Source organism: Alligator sinensis, unplaced genomic scaffold (assembly GCF_000455745.1).
Source record: "Alligator sinensis unplaced genomic scaffold, ASM45574v1 scaffold544_1, whole genome shotgun sequence".
NCBI lineage: Eukaryota > Metazoa > Chordata > Crocodylia > Alligatoridae > Alligator > Alligator sinensis.
Window position 1 is genome coordinate 2089974 of NW_005841937.1, and position 23809 is coordinate 2113782.

The window sequence follows — 23809 nt, forward strand, 5'->3', positions numbered from 1 at the left end:
GGGGCCCACCGCGAGGGACGCCCAAGAGCCGGGGGTCTGGGGTCCCGACTGACCTTGAGGTGGGCCAGGGCCAGGTAGCCAAAGGTTCCAGGGGAACCACACCCGAGATGGGAACAAGGCTTCGGGGGGGCTAGGTAGCCCAGATGAAGGCGGAGAGGCCGCCTGATCAGGAGAGATCATAGTGGGGTCGTATAGGATGATTCTGGGGCCCAGCGTGGGGCCGGTGATAGTCATTTCACCGGCCCCACACCCGAGATGCCATCTGTGAGGCTTGGGCTGCGGTATTAGGGGAGGTCGGAGCCGCAGAGCGTCCCCTGGCATCGGGGCACTACAATGGGCAGCCTCCCACTTAATTGACATCGATATACGAATCAATTATCATCAACGGCATGGCGGACGAGATAAGCGGGCGGTTGCCCAAAGACAGGTGGGCGGGCCACGAAGAGCTCGGCCCTGAGTAGGCCTCCTGTCATGGTGACAGGTGGGCGGGCCACAGAGTTCAGCCCCAGGAGGCCCCCTGTCACAAATGTCAAATCTAGGTTTAAGTAAGAACTTCTCACATTGGCCCCAACTTTTTCCTCCTAGTAAATTCTTTTTTAGTGGAATTTTATGCTGTGTGGTTTAAAGAGTTTGATCCCCATCATTCTAAAGAAACATATTTTGCATATTTTTCTTTACTTCAAATGAAAATGTTGATCTTGAAGTGCCTGTGTTTCTGTGCCTTTATTATTCCTTTCATTTTATGTACATGGTACAGCCCCAGAAAAGTTCTTCAGCATTCACCATTGTGCAAAACCCTTAAGCACATACTTAAGTTCCATTGACTTGAACAGGACTGAAGATTTTAACTGCTTTGCCAAATGGTGTTAGATTTAAGTCCTCTGCTGAGCTAGGGTTTTGCTACACAAATCACATTGTTAACTTGAACCTTTTCACATTTTACTGAAAAACCAAGAATGCAGTGCAAAAGCAAGGTGCATTACAAAGAGCAAGTCTCTTGTTACATAGGTAACAAATGTTAAAGAATATATCAGGATAAGACAGGGCAGCCACAGATGAATACTGGATTAGTTATGCATTTCAGCCCACGGGGATTATTTGGCACTGTACATCACAATAGCTGGGGTTTAAGATAGTGGTGTTATTGGGGACTTGGTGATGAACTGATACTTCTGCTGTGTTGCAACTTCTCACCTACCACCCGAATGTCAAAAATATATAAACCTGAACATTTTCACTGTGGTATTCTAGATGTCAGTGATGCAATCTGAATTTTTCTGCTTACAGAAGATGCACACATTGGGTTAATGAAGCATTCTCATAAAGAGACCTCAACTGAATAAAGGAAGTGTTTCCAGTAGGAGTTTATGATGAGTCTTTGGAGGGGTGGAAACAGAGGGGTGGGGAGAGGATGAGGGAGAGAGATGTGGTTGACCTTAATCAAAAAGCCCAGTTTGGGAAAGTACTCAAAACATTACAGGATTGGGCTCAGAAAATTAAATTCACTTCTCCGAAGCCAGCCCAAGAGCTACATGCTTCAATTTCTTTTTATGTGGATTTATCGGATTTATGTGGTACATAGGGCATCCCCTTTCATGGGTGGATTTTTATCTTGACTGAGTAGAAGTAAAGAAGGAACACAGAAAGGCTGGCTAGCACAGTAACTAAAAGAGAAAACAGATGAGGAAAAACTCAATAAGCTTGCCTTAACTTATTGTCATTATGAAACTACAAAGCACTAATATAGATATGACAAGCTGCACTTTAGCAAAATTTTTAAGTTTCTTGAATATTGTATTCCAGTATATCATTATATTGGAAGACATTATCTTGTAGGCTACATTTTTAAAGATTAGTATTTTTAAATACTCTACAACATATATCATGATGTCCCTGTTATGCCTCCTCCACAAACCATGACAAAAACATTTGGTTCAATTTCTCTAGACTTCAACAGACTGTCTGTCAATAGGCCTGGTGTGTGAAATCTATTTGCACTGCATGACAGAATGTATTGCACACTATGAAACAAAATTTAAATGTGCTTGATGACATTTGGAAACATTCAGACGTTACAACATGAAAACAGTCGTTTTTGAGCAATGAGGGAAAAGAGGACATTAAATAGAGATTTACATAACTAATGAGGAAAATCTACATTTAAATATTAAACCTATAATATAAATTATAAAAACATCTGGAAGAAAATGGTTGGGGTTATGATCTGGAGGTTTTGAAGGGTTCTGCTGAACAGCGTATTTCAATGATAAATCTATTATAAACCTTGGCCAAGGTTTTCAAACATGAATTCTTAAGGTTAGACTTTTTAAAATATACTGGGCACTTAAATACAGATGGCTTGATTCTTTTCCCTTAGCCTGCAAGCTTCCTTTGTGGGAACACTGGAGACTTCTACACTGACCAAACTAGGAGCGACATTTTCTTAGAAAAAGTACCTTCATCCATTGGTTTATTTGACCAGGATTAGCCAGAAAATGCCCCTGCTAAATTGTATGTGCTGGCTTTCAATGCCCAGTACCTTTTCAGACAAAAATGTTCCTTTCCTTCCCTATTTGCTGTGGTTTTCATGCTGCTTTACCTGTACAGAGTATTTAACTTAATCTTGGAGAGACAGCTCACTGCTATTCCCTTTCAGAAACAAGACTCTGCTCTTTCTTTCCTGGTTCTAGGAGTATTAAAAAAGTCACCACAAATCCCTCCCCTCAACTGTTCCTTCTGTAGTATGTATGCATGTACGTACGTAGGTATGTATGCAGTGACAATATAATATAAGTAAAGTTATTCCCCCTTCAGAGCTGCCCAGACATCTGTTTCCTTTGTGTCTACATTTGAAACCACGGTCTTTAGGGCAGGGCCCATTTGCCTTTCCCTTTTATAATGCTGTTTTAAAATTAATATTATACTAAATAAAGAACCTGAGGCTTGGGCTGGGAGTAAAGAGATGCAGTATAAAGAAAAAACTTGAAAGAGATGTGAACATGTAAGGTGCCCATGTGAATACACTGAGCCACACTGCTTTTCCCTCATGGAGTCCCAGCATAACGGGCTAATAACACTGCTTATCCACAGAATTTCCAGACACCTAAAATCATCCCTGATTTCCTGGCTGGTTCCCCCAAATTATCCAGTCTGGGAAAAGGAGGCCAAGGAACTACAGGCATGCAAAGAGTAGACTAGAAAGTAAGAGCATAGATAAGAGGTGTCTAGAAAAGCAGTGACTTAATTCTTAGAGTATCTTTTCCTAGCCTCCTCTACTTCCTTCCTCACCCCCTCCCCCTCAACAGTCTTTTAAGCATCTAGTTAGGCCATATTAGAAAGGAAACTGAGAAAGTGCAGTGGTTAGAACGTCATCAGCCAGTTTACTTTAGAGCTATTACTTTTTCTAGCATCTCTTGAGCTTAGTTTAGATACTAACAGGGAGAGTGAGGAAATGATTGGGAAGCTCTCCAGAAGGTTTTCCATACACTGCAGACTTTACTGTATTCAAAATATACTAGGAGGTGAAAAAGAATTATGTTCTCATATAAATTTGGTTGCATAACTTTGTTTAAAAAGGTAAAGGTTTTGGTAATCCATTTTGCCCTGCAAATGGCATTTCTATTGAAAGATAGCAGGCAGAGAAACAATGGGAATATCTATACAACACTACTGGAAATTCCAGAAACTATCTTCAAAAATTGTTTAGTTCCTTCCTGAATTTGTATGCAAATAATGGGGGTGTATATTCCATCCAATTTCCCAAATAATTCATGGGGAAAATTGAGAAAAAAAAAATGCATAATGACAAATGTAACCATTTCATGCCATTAAGGACCTATTTTGAACATGAATCATATGTGACTAAATAACTATTCAATATACTATACTCTTCCTGTAAAAAGGGCTAATACATGTTTACACGTCTGTAAATTGCTGAAACTATCCTTTTATAAATTTTGGCTAATTTATGGCTGATAATACATTCCATCTGATTAATTTATCTTGATACATTTAATTATGTTGTACCTCTGTATCTTAAAAGACTATTGTCCAGTTGTGTTAATTACAATATGGAATACATCTGTGGTATATATAACATTAAATTATGAAAATTAGACTTAGCACACAAATAAGCAAATTTCTTGTTTTGTGCTATTAAAGAGCATTTAAGGAGTGTACGGAACAAACTACTTGAGAGAAATTATTTGGATCATCTTAGTGTAGCTATTCTGCTCTTGACCTGTAGAGGGCGTTCAACATTTAGTTGTTATGGAAAGTAGTATTTCCAACTACAACTACACAAGGTTTATAAAGCTGCATTATGCACTATCTTAACTTCTTTGCTCATTTCCTCCAGTGAAACTTTTAATAAAATACAACATTCATTTTGTACTACTTAAATTGTGCTCTTAAAAAATTGACCAATACCTTCTTATTAGATAGAAAATAGAAAATTCTGAACTCGCATGTACTGAAGTGTAAGTTATTTTCATTAAGGGTTCTAGTAAATCAAATTATTTTCCCTGTTTTTGTAAAAAAATAAAATAAAATCAATAAATTATAGAAATTTGGAACCACTTATGTTTGTCTGAGACAGTATTTCATAGACAGTTGGGCTGGAAGGGACCCTAGAGGATCATCGAATCCAGCCCCCTGCCCCAGGGGCAGGAAGTCAGCAGGGTCATACGATCCCAGCAAGATAAGCATCCAAATGTGTCTTGAAAGAGTTCAAAGCGGGTGCTTGAACCACCTCCGGCGGCAGGCTATTCCAAACCTTGGGGGCTCAGACAGTAAAGAAGTTCTTCCTTATTTCCAGCCTGAATCGGTCGCGGTGAAGTTTGTGACCATTTGATCTTGTCCTCCCTTGGGGCGCTCTGGTGAACAGACATTTCCCAAGATCCTGGTGAACACCCCTGATAAACTTATAGGTGTCCATCAGGTCCCCCCTGAGCCTGTGCTTTTCCAGGCTGAAGAGTCCCATAGCTCTCAGCCTCTCGTCATAAGGTCTGTTTTCCTCTGGATGCAGTACGCCAGCTGCGGCCTCACCAAGGCTGAGTACAAGGGGAGAATGACATCCTGGGATTTGCTTGAGAAGCATCTATGGATGCAAGCCAGCGTTTTGCTTGCTTTACTAGCTGCAGCATCACATTGAAGGCTCATGTTCATCTTGTGGTCAATCATGACCCCCAAGTCCCTTTCATCCATGGTGCTAGCCAGTGTAGCACTGCTGAGCCTATAAGGATGCTGCAGGTTTTTCCTCCCAAGGTGGAGAACCTTGCATTTTTTGGTGTTAAACACCATCAGGTTCTCATCCGCCCATTTCCTGAGCCTGTCAAGATCTGCCTGGATCATCCTATTGTCCTTAGGTGTGGATGCTTTACCCCACAGTTTGGTGTCGTCGGCAAACTTGGCCAGTCCACTTCTGACACCAATGTCTACATCACTGATGAAGATGTTAAAAAGTATAGGCCCAAGGACAGATCCTTGAGGGACCCCACTGGTCACAGGGCAACACTACTTTTGACTTGCGTCAACCACCAACCTCTGGGTCCGACTGCGGAGCCAATTCCCCAGCCAGTGGATCGTGATGAGGTTGAGGCCGCAGTTAGCCAGTTTTGCCAAGAGGTGATCATGGGATACCAGATCGAAGGCTTTTTTAAAGTTAAGATATACGACATCAATCTCTTCCCCCTTGTCCAGGTCATAGGTCATGACTGAAAAGATTTCCTTGTCATGACTGAAAAGATCTGAAGAAAAAGAAATGAGCAGGCCATGCTGACTATCAAGGTGTAGCAGGCTGAGATGAATGCAGAGGCCAAGAAATAAAAGAATAAAAAACCTGGTATGCTAGTTCCTTCTTGTAGGCTGTAAATATTATAAGGGGGGGAAAAAAGAGTTCAATATATGTTTAATGCACTGCTCTCGTGAAGTTGCCTATAAGCAATTTTGCTTTCTTAAAATTTTACTTCACGTTAAAATTTTGGTGACATCATGTTTGATTTTTTTCTATGTTTACTATCACAAAGCCAGCCTTAACACAAAAGATTTCATAGATTTCTATGAGTGAAGGAAGTATAAATTTAGGGTTTCAAATAAATCACCACTTTATTATCTTCATGACATTATTTTACACAGCCAAAGATCCATTTGAGAAATACCAAGACTTTAATCTAGTAGGGTTCGAGTGTTACTGTATCCATGATGGTCCAGGAAATGTACAGAAGGTGCTTTTTGCCTAAAAGCTTGTCAAACCTCTCTTCCAATTGTATAGTTGTCCAATAAAAGCTAACACCTACAAAAAAGCCACTTTCCTCTCATACATGACTATTCGGTTGTTGCATCCAAGACCTGGTGTCTTTCAATTTATTTAGCTCTGTTCTTTGTTAATATGGTACCTTTGTTGTTCCTTACTTATACTTTATACATCCCTGCTGTTCACCTAAAAATTTTACCCTGTAATACAAGAGTCAGTTGGAGTTTTGCCATAGATTTCCACTGATGTAGCATCACACCTTACAGAACAGTATCATAATGAAAAACTTATGAAAACTCTCAAACATTGGAGGTGAGGGAGAGAAAAAGAGAGAGGGGAGGCAAACCAACCAACCAACCAACCAACCAACCAGTTCTCAGGACATATGTATGAAGAAATATCTAGGGAGAGAGCCTGTAGGAGTACAGGCCTCAAAGCAGATGGAAACAATAGAGCCCTGATGAGACAATAGTACTGAATTAGTCTTTCATATTCTAATATGTAAAAATTGCAGTCATCTAAAAATTCTTGGACATAGGTATGTCACCCCTGGAGAGTTAATCCAGGCTATTTCTTGGGTTATGCCCTTAATCATTTTCCCATCCACACACAAAAACTTCTGACCTCAATTTAGTGGTGCTTTGGTAGTTTGCCCATTCTGGAGTATAGAGTAAGCCTAGGTGCTGCTTTTGCTTGGGCTGGTACCCTGCCAACTTTGCAGCAAAGATGTATACTGGAATAAGCTCAGATCATGGTCCAGGGCCTAGCAGGTCCCACCTGAATGATCAGGGCAACCAATCCCCTGAAGCCGCAGGAAACAGACTCTATATGCTCCAGCCCCCAGCCAGCAGTACACTGTTTGGGCAAAGACTCCAGTGTTTGTTCCTGATGCCGCTTCACTTCCTTGACTTGCTTACTGGAAACTTGGCTTTGACTCCTGATGAAAGCTGACTTTGGCTTTGGCTCCTGGCTTATCTGGGATTCCGGTCTTGGCTTCTGGCCTATCATGAACCCAGTTCCTGGACTTCACATGATGACTGCCCATGCTCAAGTCCATAACACATAGTCACTCAAGTGCTGAGAATCTTTCAGTGCCTTTCCACAATTTTCTCTTATGCTTAGCTAAAAAGATATGTTTTCCAACAATTCACTGGGAAAGATGTAGCTTACTTCTCCAAAAAAGAAACATGGGATATGCCCTAATAAGTCATAGCAATGGACCATGCCTTTTTACTACCTCAAGGGAAAATTAAAGTTGTGCCATTGCTTCCATTTATATTCCAAGCAGATGCAAGTGAACATTGTCCGTTAACTTGCAAGTAACTTTTTAATGGCTTTGCAGTGTGGCTGATCACACACAAACTAGGCTGAGCAAGGGCCAGTCTCCAGAGGTAATTTTCCAATGATAATGATTTCCATTGCTGAGCACTAAAACTAAACTAAAAATGCTCATTTAACCAGGGATTCACCAGAAATGCCATGTGAAACAGCCATATGAGGAGTATCAGCCAACTCAGCTTAAATCCTTATATGCATCATAAACATCTTGATTATTACCACATTTTTGAAGACACCAAGATACTGAAAATAATATACTGTTCAACTATGATGAAAGCTTCATGTTTACAGATGACTTGAGGCCTTAAAAGAATAGAGGGAGAGAGTGTAATTTGAGGATTTCAATTTTAACTTGGAGTCAGAGCTGATTTTGACTGAACAGCTGCTGGAATTGTCTATACAGTGCAACTCTGCCACCAGAGCTGACACAGCTTCAGTCTCTTTCCTTTTTTTTTCCAACCTTTTTTGTCACTGTTATTCATGGAGTTAAAAGGATGGCCATGGGGACAAATTATCCACTGACTGGGTACACTACAGACCACAAACAGTATTCCCCACCCCCTGCCATTCTGTCACACTTTCATGCTGAATCCTCACAGGTAGTGATTGCCTGTAGAGGCAAGAGGGTAATTTAGTCTCCACACTATTCTGTTCTTGCTCCTGCTGCTGAGATTTGCCATGAAGCACCAAATTGTTTCAGTGATTTAGATGCTTGTCTTCTCAAAAATTGCCTGAGACTATAGCATAATGCAGTGGGTGCCAAACTTTTTGGGAGGCATGTCATACATACCCCTATAAGTATATAAGGGGTGTGCATCAGGAACTGGGAGAACATCTGTTCACCAGGGCACCCCAAGGGAAGACAAAATCTAATGGTCAGAAACTGCTGGAAGACCGTTTTAGACTGGACATAAGGAAAAACTTCTTTACCGTCTGAGTCTCCAGAGTCTGGAATAGACTCCCCCCGGAAGTGGTGCAAGCATCTACTCTGGATACCTTTTAAGAAACACTTGGATGCTTATCTTGTTGGGTGATCTGACCCCAGCTGAATTCCTGTCCCTTGGGCAGGGGGCTGGACCAAATGATCTTATGAGGTCCCATCCAGCCCTAATGTCTATGAAATCTGTCACACGTTATCCCTGAACCCTCCCTAAGTTTCTCCCAATCTCTTTCCTTTACCTGATCTCCTGCTCTGCCTTCTGCTTCCTGCCTTGTCACTGCACTGCTTGTCCCCTCCCAAAATCTACCACGTGCCACACACAGGGGGTGTCTACACATTCTATTAGTGCACATGAATAAACTCTAGAACTTATTGCTCCAGAGTTTATTGCTCCTGGGCACCACATCTACACATGCATCCAGAAGAGCAGCAAACTGATCTAGGTTGGAGCAGCCCTGGCTGGCAGGAGGTCTGGGGGGGTCAAACTGCCAGCCAGGGGCTGCTCCCCTGGCTCAAAGTGCTGGGGAGGGGCTGGCTGGGGCATGAGAGTGCTTCAGTGTGGGGCTACCTGGCAGGCAGCCCCCACATTGAAACACGCTTACACCCCAGTCAATTGGGGCAGCATCTAAATGTGTGCTGCTCTGGACTTTTTTATTCTGCACAATGTTTACAAGTACTATCCTAAGGCAGAGTTAATTAATCACCTCCAGCTTAATAGGGGCGCAAGTGTAGACATGCAATGTTCACTGTACAGCTAATAAGTCAACTGCACAGTAAAGGTCTCATGTAGATGCACTGACAGAGACTCCCTCTGGCACTTGGGCTGCAGGTTGACCACTCCTGGAATAGTATAAAGCTAGCACATGCTAATTTCCCATCCTATTTAACTTGAGGTATGTTTGAGTCTGTGACCTAGAAAAAAGAGGTTCCACACTGCATAAAAAACTCACCCATATTTAAAACAAAGTCTACATACTTCCACAGTGAGCATCAGATGCACTTTTTATATTCACTATGTTGCCTGTGATATAAAATATGCCCTCAAAGATAACGTATTTACATGTGAACACTAGCATACATGGATATGTAATACTACTTCATTACAGGACACTAGATACATTTACTAGTAGATAGCATTTACTTTGGTCATCTACTAATACTCTGTGCAATGGAACTACTGTTCCTCTAATGCAGTGATTTTCAGCCAGGGTGGTATGGCAGGAGATCCCTTCAAGGGTGCTATGGGATGCCACACAATGTTAGCACTGTTAGGTGTACAAACATGATTCACAAAATAAACCCAAAGGGTGTTTTTACATGTGCTCCAGGGAGGTGGGGGGGAGAGGGAGAAGGGGTGGTTTAATTAAAGTGGCTCTCAGGAACCACTCTAATTAAAGTGCCCACAGCATGTTATGTATTCAGTGTCCCTGTGCTCCAAAATAGTGGTGGGGGTGCTTTAACTAAAGCTCATTTGATGAGGTTTAAAGCACCCCCGCCACCATTTTGAAGTCTGGTGACACTGAATACACAACACACCAAGGTTGCTAAAGCATGCCAATTAGCACACTCCAAAAGACTCAAATTAATCACACACTGTAATTACGGTGTGTCAGAGTAGACATTCCTCACATCTACAGGTGCCCAAAGATTTCAGATCAGAATCCATAGTGTTAAAAATATTCTGATTTGTTGTGATCTTTCTGTGTGAGTTCTTTGCAACAGAAAAACTACTCTATTACTATGGTTCTCAAGCTGGGTGCCATGGCACACTGGTGTGCCTTGAGATTCTGTCCAGGGTTCCATGGGTTTCCACACAATCATGTATGCAAATGTGATTCACAAGATAAATCCAGAGATTGCAAATGGAAATCATTAAAAATGTTTTGACTTGTTATGGCTTTTCTGCATTCTTTGCAACAGAAAAATTGTACTACTAATTTTCTGTAGTCAAAAAATAGTGAAAACTAAGACTTAGTATTTTCTGAAGGGTGCCTTGAGTCTATCAAGGGATGTCTCAGGTCTAAAAAGGTTGACAACCAGTGATCTATTATTTTTCAATAGTAAAAAAAAAAGTGAAATCTAAGAGCTGGCATTATCTGAGGTGTGCCTTGAATCTTAAAAGGCTGATAAAAACACTAGTAATAAACGGGTAACTAGTTTTCAGACTACAGCATGGTAGAATTTGGAGTGGCCCACCAGCACTACTGCAACTGGTTCCACTACATAGGATATGCTTTTAAATTTAGTATCTGTAATAAAAGTAAAAATAGAACCTATTTATAGTACACTGTATGGGATACATGCATCACTGAATACATAAAAGATTTTTATTCTATATAAGAAAAGTCAACCTGCTCTTATATATTTGGTGATGGATGTTGAGTGCAAGAGCATCTCTTCATCAATCTGAGGAATTGGAAGACTGCCTACTCCAGACACTAGAGGGAGCCACTGACCAGTATGGAACAAAAATGCCAGGGAGATCATTCTTGCAAACCCTTGAAGAAAAGTTCAAGATCTCCCTTTTCATATTTTTTATCAGGATAGATTTTGTGTTGTAAAAACAGTGCAGTCTCGCAATGGGTGACCAATGTTTCTACTGAGCAAGAATGTCTTCTGAACCAATGCCTATTTAATTAAACAAAAAGATTCTCAAATGACGTCAAGAGGCTCTTGGCAAGGACTGTGATCCTTAGTAAAGGTTGGTATGGAAAAGGAAGACCTAAAAACAAAAAACACACACACACTACTTATTACATCACTGCCTTCTAGTCTATACCTCCCCGGGGGAAAACTCCACAAAGCAGCTCTTCCTTCTGGCGATTTTGCATCAACAGAATCACCAGGACGAAGAGACACTAACTAAATCAATACTTCCCCCACCAAGAGATGACCTGTGAATGTCACTAGCATTTTCTTTCTGAAATGCCTGGGGGAAATTAAAATGTTGTGTGGAAGCAAAACATAATTTTATTCACACATAGATATGTACAGGGATGAAAAGGAAATTAGCAGTTTATCCCAAAAGCAATAGCAAACATTTTATTTTCTGGTTGCCATTTCATCCCTAAAAAGAACATGTTTAAAAACTTTGAGCTAATCTGTATGGCTTCAACATATCTCCAAGACCAATAAAAAGTGTAGGGCTAACTGGAGCCATGACCTAACAATACTAGAGGTTAACTGTGTGCCAGAGTAAAGGTAATCCTTTACATCTTAAGGGATAGCCAGCACGGGTTTGTCGCGGGTAGGTCTTGCTTGGCCAATCTCATTTCCTTCTACGACCAGGTGACCTATCACCTGGACAAGGGAGAAGAGATTGATGTCATATATCTTGACTTCAAAAAAGCCTTTGATCTGGTATCCCATGATCACCTCTTGGTGAAACTGGCCAATTGTCGCCTTGGGTCCACCACGATCCACTGGCTGGAAAATTGGCTCTGTGGACCCAGAGGGTAGTAATTGATGGAAGTCACTCATCATGGTGTCCTGTGACCAGTGGGGTCCCCCAAGGCTCTGTCCTTGAACCCATACTGTTCAACATCTTCATTAATGATGTGGACACTGGAGTCAGAAGCGGACTGACCAAGTTCGCCAATGACACCAAACTTTGGGGCAATGCATCCACACCAGAAGACAGGCGGGTGATCCAGGCTGACTTGGACAGGCTCAGCAAGTGGGTGGACGAGAATCTGATGGTGTTCAATGCCGATAAATGCAAGGTTCTCCACCTTGGGAAGAAAAACCCGCAGCATCCTTATAGGCTCGGCAGTGCTATACTGGCTAGCACTATGGAAAAAAGAGACTTGGGGGTCATCATTGACCACAAGATGAACATGAGACTGCAATGCGATGCTGCAGCTAGTAAAGCAACCAAAACGCTGGCTTGCATCCATAGATGCTTCTCAAGCAAATCCCGGGACGTCATTCTCCCCTTGTACTCGGCCTTGGTGAGGCCGCAGCTGGAGTACTGCGTCCAGTTTTGGGCTCCACAATTCAAAAAGGATGTGGAGAAGCTTGAGAGAATCCAGAGAAGAGCCACGTGTATGATCAGAGGTCAGGGAAGCAGACCCTACGATGACAGGCTGAGAGCCCTGGGGCTCTTATCCTGGAAAAGCGCAGGCTCAGGGGTGATCTGATGGCCACCTATAAGTTTATCAGGGGTGACCACCAGTATCTGGGGGAACGTTTGTTCACCAGAGCGCCCCAAGGGATGACGACTAGGTCGAATGGTCATAAACTACTACAAGACCGTTTCAGGCTGGACATAAGGAAGAATTTCTTTACTGTCCGAGCCCCCAAGGTCTGGAACAGCCTGCCACCGGAGGTGGTTCAAGCGCCTACATTGAACACCTTCAAGAGCAAACTGGATGCTTATCTTGCTGGGATCCTATGACCCCAGCTGACTTCCTGCCCTTTGGGCAGGGGGCTGGACTCGATGATCTTCCGAGGTCCCTTCCAGCCCTAATGTCTATGAAATCTATGAAATAATCCCTTTTTCACCTACTTCTTCACTTTATAGTCAAGTTTCAAAAATTTAAATTGCAGATTTAAAAAAATATATTTTGTCATGTTTTGCTCCTATGAATGTGGTTTTGCCCTCCAAACTTACAAGTAACTACATATTACTACAGAATAATGACTATATTACATCATTTTGCCTCTTAAAAGGTCATCACAAAATGACACTCTGATCCATCCTTCCTTTTACAGATGGCCCTGAAATTGTCATAAAAATAAATTAGTGGGATTAACACAAAATTTCTTTGGCATCTCAATTCAGTGCGTCATCCTCGTGGGGTTCAGCATAGCCAAGACAATTTATCCCTGTTGAGGATCTGCCCACAGCCTCTTGCCCCACCTCAGGTCCAGAGTTTGTAGCCATATGAATCCATGCCAACAAGTTACAGGCTCATCAGATAGAAAGGTACTTGGCTATTTCCTCTTGGTCAGCCATGCATATTGCTTATTTGCTTTTTGCTCCCTCTGGGTGTGTGTATGTGTTGGTGGGTGGGGTACATACAGTGCATACAGTAAATTGCATAAAACCTATCTCAGATAATCAACCAGAATTCTGGTGATGACCATATCTTCACATGTTGCAAACTGGAATAGCTCTACTGACTTTTATGGAGCTACATTCTGGAACTATTTGTGTCAACTCAGAATCCAGCTACTGAAATTAATTTATTAAAATGATCAAAAACCTTTTGCAGCTGCAAAACTGGATTGGAAATCTTGCAAGAAATACACCTCTTTGCAAGGTTTCTAGTTCTTTCTGTTTCAGGTTAGTCTGGAAACACTGCAAAAAAATTTATCATGGCATTTTGGCAGTTTCATACCTGGTTTTGACTGGATCAGCCTTTAATACAAAGGGCCTGTAACATTTAACAAGGATTCAACAGAAAATCTGTCAGATTCTACAGGAATTTTGATGTAATGCTATAGAACATGAACTAAAATGATATCATGTTATAGCATTTAATAGCAGACATCTGTGAAGAATTCAGTAGAGAGTTATATTTTTATATAATATATTTAAGCAATGTATAGAATATAATCTCCAGTACAACTGTACTCCTACTTCAAATTGGGTGAAAATTCTTCAGCAAAGTTCTTATTCTTTTAAATTCTAAAAGACTTCCCATGAGGAAAGTGCTAAGGCACGTAGAGTGATGAATAATAGGGATAAATGTTAAATAAGCTTTTTCAAATGTGCAAGCTTTGCTTGGGTTTTGCCAGGAATGTTTGTTTTGTTTTGTTGGATTTTTTTTACTTTCATCTGAAACATTTTATCCATCCTAAAGAAAAATACATCAATTGTTTCTTTACATGGATCTTTCCTCCACAGCAGACCTAGTCAAGCAGAACCCCCATGTCTAAAGTGCCCACCCAGGGGGAAGAAGCACGTGCTTAACCCCTGGGCTCTGGAATTCATTTCCTCTCAAAATATGGCTCTGTAGGACCGGGACCTTGCTGTAATTCCTTCTGTAAAAACTCTTGCTCACAATTGCTTACGTGACTGTAGTTTCACTGATCACACTGATGATGCTAACACTTTTCCTCTGGTCAGTACACTGACACTATTTTACAGCATGCTTAGATATTAAATTAATAGTTTTAAAGGACAAATAATGCTTTCAAATCCATAGAGGGGTGTGTCCCCAAAGAACATGTGACTGTGCTAATTACTCTGGATCCTAGATTCCACTCACATACAAAACCACCCAGAGGGAGCAAAAAGCTGCTAAAGAATATGAATGGCTGACCAAGAGGAAATGGCAAGTTACCTTGCCATCTGATGTTATCTGATGACCCTGTAACTTGTTGGACTAGATTCATATGGCTACAAATATATACGTGTGTCTGTGTATATGTGTTTGTCTCTGCCTGCCTGCCTGCCTGCCTGTCTGTCCTTTTATTGTAACATAGTATACTACAGAAATCAAATATACTGCACCAGTAAACAATCAACTTATTTGGCATAATATTCACATATATTTTAACTACTAAAAACCCTACCCCTTTTCACCCTCTTACCTAAAGTGATGATTTTAGACAGGGTTAAGTATTTGATTGGTCAAATAAAGTTCAATCCACTGAATGGTCAAATATCAGTCAAAAATGCCAATAGGTCCAAATAATACACAGAAAAAGCACATACTTTTCATTAAGAAATGTGTCCAAAACAATAAGAAATCATATTTCTGTCAAGAAAACTACCTAAAAAAGTAGCTTTTTGTAAATGTGCTATAATCTTTGACTGGTCAAAAAAAAATGCAGTCAACTGATAATATTTAACCAGTAAATTGACTGGCTTGCCAACCCTAATTTTAGATTAGTTTCACCTTAATTCAGTTTCTTTCCTTAAATCTTACAAATTCAAATGGATCAGGATTATTTTAAAACCTGGAAGACCAGCCTTAGTATTCAGGAGCCGGGGATCAACTCAGAAAGAAAACCAATCAAACTCAGAATCACCTGAGATGCCTGAACCCCTAGGAAAAAGTTGCTAGCGCCATTGCTTGAGAAACAAGTGATATATTAGAAATAATCCTTCTTCCCTCTTAAGCAAGGTAGAAATTAGAGGTGAAAATAGACAGGTATTGAAACTAGAATGGAGAAATCACTTCAACTTCCGCTACAAACTGATCCAGCCAAAACATCTGCCTGTCACCCCATAAACGTCCCTACACTCTGTTCCCTTTATGACAAAGGAATGGAGCTTTTAAGGAACATTTAATAGCCAGCAGCTGTTTGGCTGTCAAATGCCACATCTGGAGAAACAGTGTGTTGTTAATGTGAACAGAAACAATTATTATTTAATAGTGTTGCTAAATTTATAAAATTATACAAATCACAGCAACAAAAGCGATGCATGTTTTTGATGGAAGCACAGCTGGTTTCTCTGAAAACAAAATAAAAAGGACCTGTTAATTAACTGAAACCGCACCTACAATCTATTCCATTTTGCTCCAAGATAAGTAAATGAGGGCCTTGTTACACATTGCATTTGGAACTGCTCAAATGTTGACCACTGAAAGGGCCTTGTTACACTGTGAGCCACATAAATGTTGATCAGTGTTAGGGTGTGACTACTTCAGACTCCAAGCTAACACTTAGTCGAGAAACCTTCTCTGACTCTCCCCTACCTGCACAGCTATGACTTGCCACTAGGTGGTTTTCAACATTTTTTCAGTTGCGGACCCCTAAAAAGTTTCATACGGAGGTGCAGACCCCTTTGAATTGTAAGTGTGGATATTCACATACTTTTGATTGATCATAGTCATCTTTCACACACCCCTTAGACATAGTCTTCTGACTCGCAAGGAACCATGGATCACAGGTTGAAAACCACTGCACTAAAGGCCTAGTGAGCAGAGGCAGGACTAGGAGTTGTAGCTGTGAGTTGCTACTAGAGGACTGGTGAGGCAGGACAGGCTTCTATCCCTGCTCTACAGGTGGTGGTGTGAGAGGTTGTGGGATACTGGAGGACCTCAACTTGAGTGACACATCTGTGGGGAGTGGCCACACCTTAATAAGAACAAAAGCTGGATAGTGCAGATCAGAGATAATCCTGCCCTGGATCAGCATAACTTTGAGCTGCATAACGAGTGTTTACCATCACTTTAAGGTGTTAATGTGTGGACAACACAGGGATTAAAAGCTCCAGGAGCCACCCAAAATTATTGTGTAGCAAAGCCCTTAGTGCTAACTGGAGTTTGAAGCAGTCGCACCTTAAGGCTAAAAACCTTTGATGACTGTCCCCCACCCTGAACAGCTGTGACTTGACACTTGCTGGTGAGTAAAGGCCCAACTAGGAGCTACATTTGTGAGATGCCACTACAGAGATGTGAAAGGAGCTACATTATCAGGAGCCACTATCAGGCAGCAAACTGTAGAAGAAAGCATAGCTTGATTAGTGGAACATCAAGACCATTAAAAAGGAAAAAGAGTTGTTTAACACCTGCGGAATGAAAAGTTTAAAAGGAATTTAGTTAATTATAATGAGCCATGAAGTCAATCGACTCCCTCTATGCTGCCTGAGTAGAAATGCTTCTGCCACTCCTTGGCAGTTTTTAAAAAACTTTGGGTGGACCAGGAATCAAAGGTGTGGGAGGCGGGGTGACTGCACCCGCTGGATCCACCCTGAACATAATCTCTGCAGGAGTGAAAAGATCAGCTCTCCTACCCTGCTGTCCACCACCCCTGGGGACAGCAAAGAAGTTAGGGGGAAAAGGGAGCTGGAAATATTTGGCAGCTTCTGCTCCCAGCCCAGTCCCAGTCTAGGCCCTGGAGCAACAGATGTCAAAGACAACCTGCCCTCTACCCCATTGGGAGCAGTCACAGTTGTAAAATGCAGTCCCTCATAGGGTGGAGGACTGGGTGTCAAGGACCAGGCTGACTACATATATACTTTGTACCACTACAAATAAAGGTGTGTTTACAGCTTCAGTTGGATGTTCCTGCTTTAAGAACCAGTGGGGCTGAGATTCATCTATGATTAATACAAAATATCATGAAGAAGATTATTATAGTTTAGGACTTGGGAAATTAAACGTGCACAGCGGATGAAAGAAGAGAAACAGCTCAGTTGCTTACTGACCAAATTAGAGTATGGATAGCTGTTCAGTGGATTACAGAAAAGAAATTAAGATTTGGCGAACAGGTGCCCATGTAACTAAAATACCTACATAACTGCCCATAAACGGCATCTAGTTTTAGTGAAGATACCATCACAATGGCATGAGAATATAAAATGGAAGTTAATTTCTCTTTTATTCATAGTAGTTCTTCCAGAGCATGGTCAAGTTACACTGGCAGCATAGTATGACTAAGCCTGCGTTGTACCTGTCCATGTTATAACTACTTGAGAGAGAAATATAAAAGTCTAGGTCTCCTGGAATGTCAAACTCAACAACTTCCTAGTGCCTAAATTCACGATGTGCTCTTATTTTATTTTGTTAAAAACCTTTCAGAAGTCCAATCAACACCTTTTTTGTATATTTTCTTATTCATCTAGCATACATATTATACCTAATTTTTTAAATAGCTTTTTATTAACTTACCTTTAAGCATTTTTGCCAGAGATTAGTATGTTAAGTATTAGGATTCACTGGACCACGTAGCATTTTCTCTTACCGCCGTTATGGCTAGCTGGCAACTCTCGGAACAGTTTACTATTGTCATAATTCCAATGCTGGGTGCATCACTACAGCCTGCAATGTAGAGGTCCAACTCATGGTATAGCCTGTACCACTGCTACTCTTAGTGATACTACAAGGGCAGTTAGTTATGGGTCATATTTTCCCTAATGCAGATAATACTGTAGCAGAAAGCCCCCTTTTCCTCTTGCCTGCATTTGCTCTCCCCTCTTTGGATATGTTTCTCTTCTTCTACCTTTTCTTCCTTCTTTCTTTCAGTATAAGATAAGGAATTGTGTTTTAAAGTTTGTATGTGTGCATTTTGTATCTCTCCTTGTATTTTGGTATTTTTATCTATTTGTGTGCTATGGCATTACTCTTGTAGCTTATATTTTATGCTCCTCATCTTTTAACTAAATGTGTTTAGTTTCAGAAGTAAGTTATACACTGTAACAATGTTAACAAGGGCAGGAATTAAACTGCCGCTTCCCTGTATCAGGCGGGCCCCTGAAAGAGCAAGAGAATCAGTGATTGAATGCGTAACACAGTGGCAGGCAGCAATTAACACCTAGGGAAACCGCAGATCAACCAATGGAAGAAATCAATAGGAGACAGTGTAGCAACCGGGAATTCTCTAAACTTCACTATTCAAGGGCTAGAAGCCCTGGTATGAGTTAATCAATGCCAGGGAACAACTTTTGGGCTGAATCTCTCCAGATCGAGCGCTCCCAGAGCCCTATTCAAAATTCATCAATGGACTCCCAAACCTGCACGTACATGCGGATGACCCCTGGGGCTGACAGATGCCATCCAGCAGCCACCGAGGGGGAAGTCCCAGGAGGGTCAATGACCCCTGGATTGGGCAAACCTGAAAACTGGGGAGTCACCAAAGTCTGCCAAGGACAGACTGGTTCTGGAACCAACTTCCCAGGGAAGCGGTGGCTAGATGATCTGTTCAAGTCCCTCCTGACCCTAGCTACTATGAAACTATGAAACAGATAAAAAGCAGTGAAAAGTGACCCTCAGCGGCACCCTCTTGATCTCCAACTTGACCAGCACCCGACCTGTCCAGCCAGAAGGACCATCCGGCTGGAGGATAACACCACACTGAAAGAAGCCTCGACTGGCCATCGATGGCAGACTGCAGCGCCTGTGGGATAGGTATACCTGACTCTTGTAGCTCGCTACTCTGTGTGTGTGTGGGGGGGGACGACCAGCCCCAAGGTTTATGATTTAACTTCATTACAGTATTTCAATCCACCTAACAAACCAGAATTTTAAGGATCCCGAGTTGGACATTTGTAGCCAACAATACTTGTAGGTACATTCAATTATTTAGCCTATTTATGTGGCTTAACTGCACAGATATTATCTTCCAAACAGATGTATAGAAGCAGGAATAAGCAATTTATCCATAGAGAGGGAAAAGATAAAATTTCAGAAACACGGGTGGATGCTGTAATAGAAAATGTAGGAGGTATTCTGGTCATAGAGAACACTGCATTGTACTTTTTCAGAATTGACATAATATAACAGAATAAAAGGAGATGTTAATACCTTTCGGTTTCAGCAGACTGGTTGGTATCCAGTTTCAGGGAATTTTTCATATCTTTATTCTTGTCTTTAAGTTGCTCACAGTGACTCTATCAGAAATGGAAAGGAAACGGTTACATGAGGAAAGGGAAACTAGGAATATGCTGTCTTCCATCCAATGTCATCCTCTTTTTGGAGGGGCAGGAAGGGAAGGAGAAAGGTGACAGCATAGAGTCTGTCTCTGGCAGCTTCAAGCAGGACCTCTCCCTGAGAATCCTTTCAGTGTAGAGCAGAGTCAAAGCACAAAGCAGGATCTATGTTTGCAGAGCACAGGAATAATACAGGACCCATTAATATCATTTTGATTTTTTTCCTTTATCATTAAGCTGTAGCAGAGCAGTGTATCTAAAGTTCAAGCCTTTAAATATGGAAAAATCCACACGCTTACTTGGATTGCCCTGAAATATGGTGCACAAGGTGAGCCTTATTATTCTAAATTTGAGGTCTTTTTAGCAAAGGATTGATTTCCAGGATACAGCCCCGCCCCCGGAAGTAAATAAAATGGCTTTTCTTAAGGTAGACAAAGATTACCAACTTTTTTGGGGGCGGACATATCACACTACATCTCAGATCATGCTTCAAATAGTCTCAATCTTATTTAAGATCTACCATATTAATTAAATGTGGGTTAATATATTGGGAAAACAAAATTGAAAATAGCACTCAGGAAATGGGTTGGGTCTCCTGGATAAGGGTATGTCTAATGATCATATATATTACACGGAGCATGCATGAACTTGGTCAACAAGAAGGCACAAAACTTGTTGGTTTCCCTACTACCCAAGTTGAGTGCCTCAAGAGCCTATGCACCAGCCACTAAATTTGAGCCCTACACTCTACCAAGGTCAATTTGAATCTGACCCCTAGCAGAAGCCTAAAGAAAAAGAGAAAAAAGAAGACAGATGCCATAATATACATGTCCACCATTAATATTCTCTTATTTATTTAATGGAATTCCCATATGAGAACAGCAAAATGCAGGTGGCCTGCAAGCTATTCTTAAAAAAATAAGACATTCCACATGCAAATGCTTGTATGAAGAGGAAGGGAGGGACAGAGGAGTGAAGACTTGTATGAAGGGAAGGGGTTAGAATTGGTCTTAGGGTATCAGGAAAAGGATTTGGGGGAGGGGAAAGGAGTTATGGACACTCAGATAAGGAGAGAAGCATTATGTGTGTTGGGGGAAGGTCTCAAGATGAGGAACCTGTCAGCTCCATATTCTTCTTTCCTGTGCAAGTACCAGAATCTGGGATGGGTGTCTGAGCCCTCTCTCCCCTTCATAAGAACTGGGGACTGTGCCCCTCCTCTGTTCCCCACACGACTGTTGTGCTATGGGAATCAGGGTTTCCCCTTTGGCCCCCTCAGATGAGCCAAAATCCGAGAGATCCCTGCATTTCTCCCTGCCACCTCCCCTAAGGGAACCAGGATCAGAGGGACTTGCCATTCTGGATCGGAGGGGGTCTTAATAGTCCTTTATGTATGTTCTAAGAATCTAGGGGTACCCCATTACCCTGTGAGTGTTGAACCCCTCTCTCTTTGGCCCCCAAGCCAGTCATCATCAAGGGAAATCCTACCCCTTTATCAGGAGACCTGGAGACAGACAGGTTGGAAGTATGCATCAAACACAGCACTGACAGTGGGCTGAGGACACACAGACATGCTTCATACTTATCACAGGCACTCAGGCATTGGCATTTGGGGAAGGAGAGGTCTGGAACACCCACTCAGATGAACGGAGCAGTTCACATACCATATTGCTTAGTCAAACCTTGAAAAGGCATGAACTCTGTGGACTATCTTAACCTGGCAGATGCTCTGATATGCCTATAATATACCTACTTTCTTCCTCGTTTAAGTGTACTGAACAAGAGCTATCCGTCACCTGTTCCACAGTCAAATACTTACCCCACTGCACAGAACGATAAACTACATCTGCTGATTTTTTTCATTCCTTTACCATTCTCTACATAATGCCATCTAATAATATACTTTCAGTTATCCCTAATCAAACCCACACAACACCTTCATGCAGTGACTTACAAAACCCTTGGCAAGAAGACTCCTCTGTCCCAGTAGTGATATAATCTACCAAATACAGAACTAAAATGTGGAACAGTTGACCTTTTAAAGAATACATGCTCCTTTCCTTTCGATCACACACAGGAATATGTCTAGAATATGAGGTCATCAATATACAGAGACTGGTCTCCTCAGTTACCACTTATCACTATCTAAGCTCTGCCAAACTGTTCCATGTAACCTTTCTACGAACCAGTACACCTAACCTAGCGAATACCATACAACCATGGTTTACACAGCCAGTTGCTAAAACAACAAAGTTAAGGTTGTGTGTACAGTACATCTACTTTAACTCTGTATTTTCTAGTTTTCAGAATTTTCAGATTGGGTGACTTCATTGTTCTGGATATGCATGCAATATCACTGGGCAAGGCCATCTTAGCACTACATAAAAGATATTTTTTTTCTTATTTATCCTTTAATGAGGATATGTACATACGAACGATTTAACATGAAGTAAAAGGGGACAGGACTTTCCCATGCATTGGCTATTCTGCACATGTGCACTCTCTCATTCAATGCAAAATGGTAGAGAGCTCTTCAGCCTGTGCTACCATGGTTTCACTTCCATTTACTGCAAGATAAGCAAGTGCACATGTGCAGTTACTATGAAAAAGCTGATATGTGGAAAAGTCCAAGTCCCTTTTACCCCATGGTAAGTTATATGTCTGTACATATGTTACGATAAATAAGAGAAAGTAATTTAGAATATTGATCTATGACTTGAATAATTAGGATTCTGTAGAAATGTAGTAGTTTTTGTTAGAATTACTCTAAAAACACTGCAAAATTTCACATAGAAAGAGGGTTTTTCCATAAGGAAAAGATTTTTGGGATTTTCTATAAGGAAAGTATTTTTTATTTGAACTAAATGTATTTCTGGGATATAAATCCCTAGTCACCTTCTCGCCCTGTGTCTCCAATGGGAATGAAAAAAATTAAACAGAGGTGCAATGATGGGATTGGCAACAGATGGGAAACTGAACCGGAGGCTTCCAGAGGTACTGTTATCACCACTTGGCACTTAAATAGACCCTTCCAGTCAAAGATCTCAAAAGAACCCAGCAGATAGTCATTTACTAAATCTTATGAAATATCCTCATCCCCATTTTATAGAAGAGGAAACTGAAATACAGGAAAGTTACAATCCTGATCCAATAGCCATTGAAATCCATGAGCTTTTTCCCACTGATTAGGTTGTGAGTTGATTCAGGCCCTGAGTGAATTGTCTTAAAACGTGGAGCATCATCTGTCTGTTTATTCTGGAAAGGACTACAAAAGTATTCTCTCTTCTCCTTAAATCTGAGGAGAACAACTGCATTTCTATAATTTTTATATTGTATTTATAACACAAGATTTATTCCCACCTACTTCTTGTGACCTGTGTGATTTCATAACCTCCAATGGAAAGGTAATAATGTGACCACTGAAAAAAGTGGGCATTCTTGTAGGTAATAGCTTTTATTGGATCAACTGCATGGTTGGGATAGACATAGACAACCTTTCTCCTATCACAGTACCCCTCCTCAGCAACATGCACAGCAGAGCGCTAAGGAGCAGATGGGGCAAAAGCTTGTGTAAAACTCCATCTGTAAATAAAAACAAGATATAAGAGAAATTATCAGGTTGCCAATAGACAAGATAGATGCAGTAAAAAACTGATCATGGAAGAAAAAAATCATTCAGGAAGTCCATTATCACTTGTTTCAATCAAAGGGGTTTTCATTTAGAAATCACTGTCTTTATTAATCATGTTTACTTCAACTCAAACCACAGCCAGCACATTTTTCATGAAACCATACTGTTTCATTTGTACGCACAGGAAAAAAAAACTTAAACTGAAAGGTTAACAGGCTAAGATCTGAGGGGTTTTTATTTTTTAAATTCTCATTCCTTCAGGCACATCACACATTTTACATGCATCTGGTAATCACTAATTACAAGTATCCCTTTAGGAAAGAG

At 41.1% G+C, this 23809-nt stretch overlaps 1 protein-coding gene across 2 annotated transcripts in view; it reads right to left on the reverse strand.

The window, feature by feature from the left end:
• The window catches only part of TNIP3 (TNFAIP3 interacting protein 3), a 149511-nt gene that overhangs the window by 67866 nt on the left and 57836 nt on the right, over positions 1-23809 (reverse strand). For both annotated transcript variants that reach the window (XM_025199141.1, XM_006019735.3), the window contains exon 3: positions 19733-19818. In XM_025199141.1, the coding sequence (XP_025054926.1) occupies positions 19733-19782 (50 nt within the window). In that variant the 5' untranslated portion in view covers positions 19783-19818. The remainder of the gene's footprint in view (positions 1-19732; positions 19819-23809) is intronic.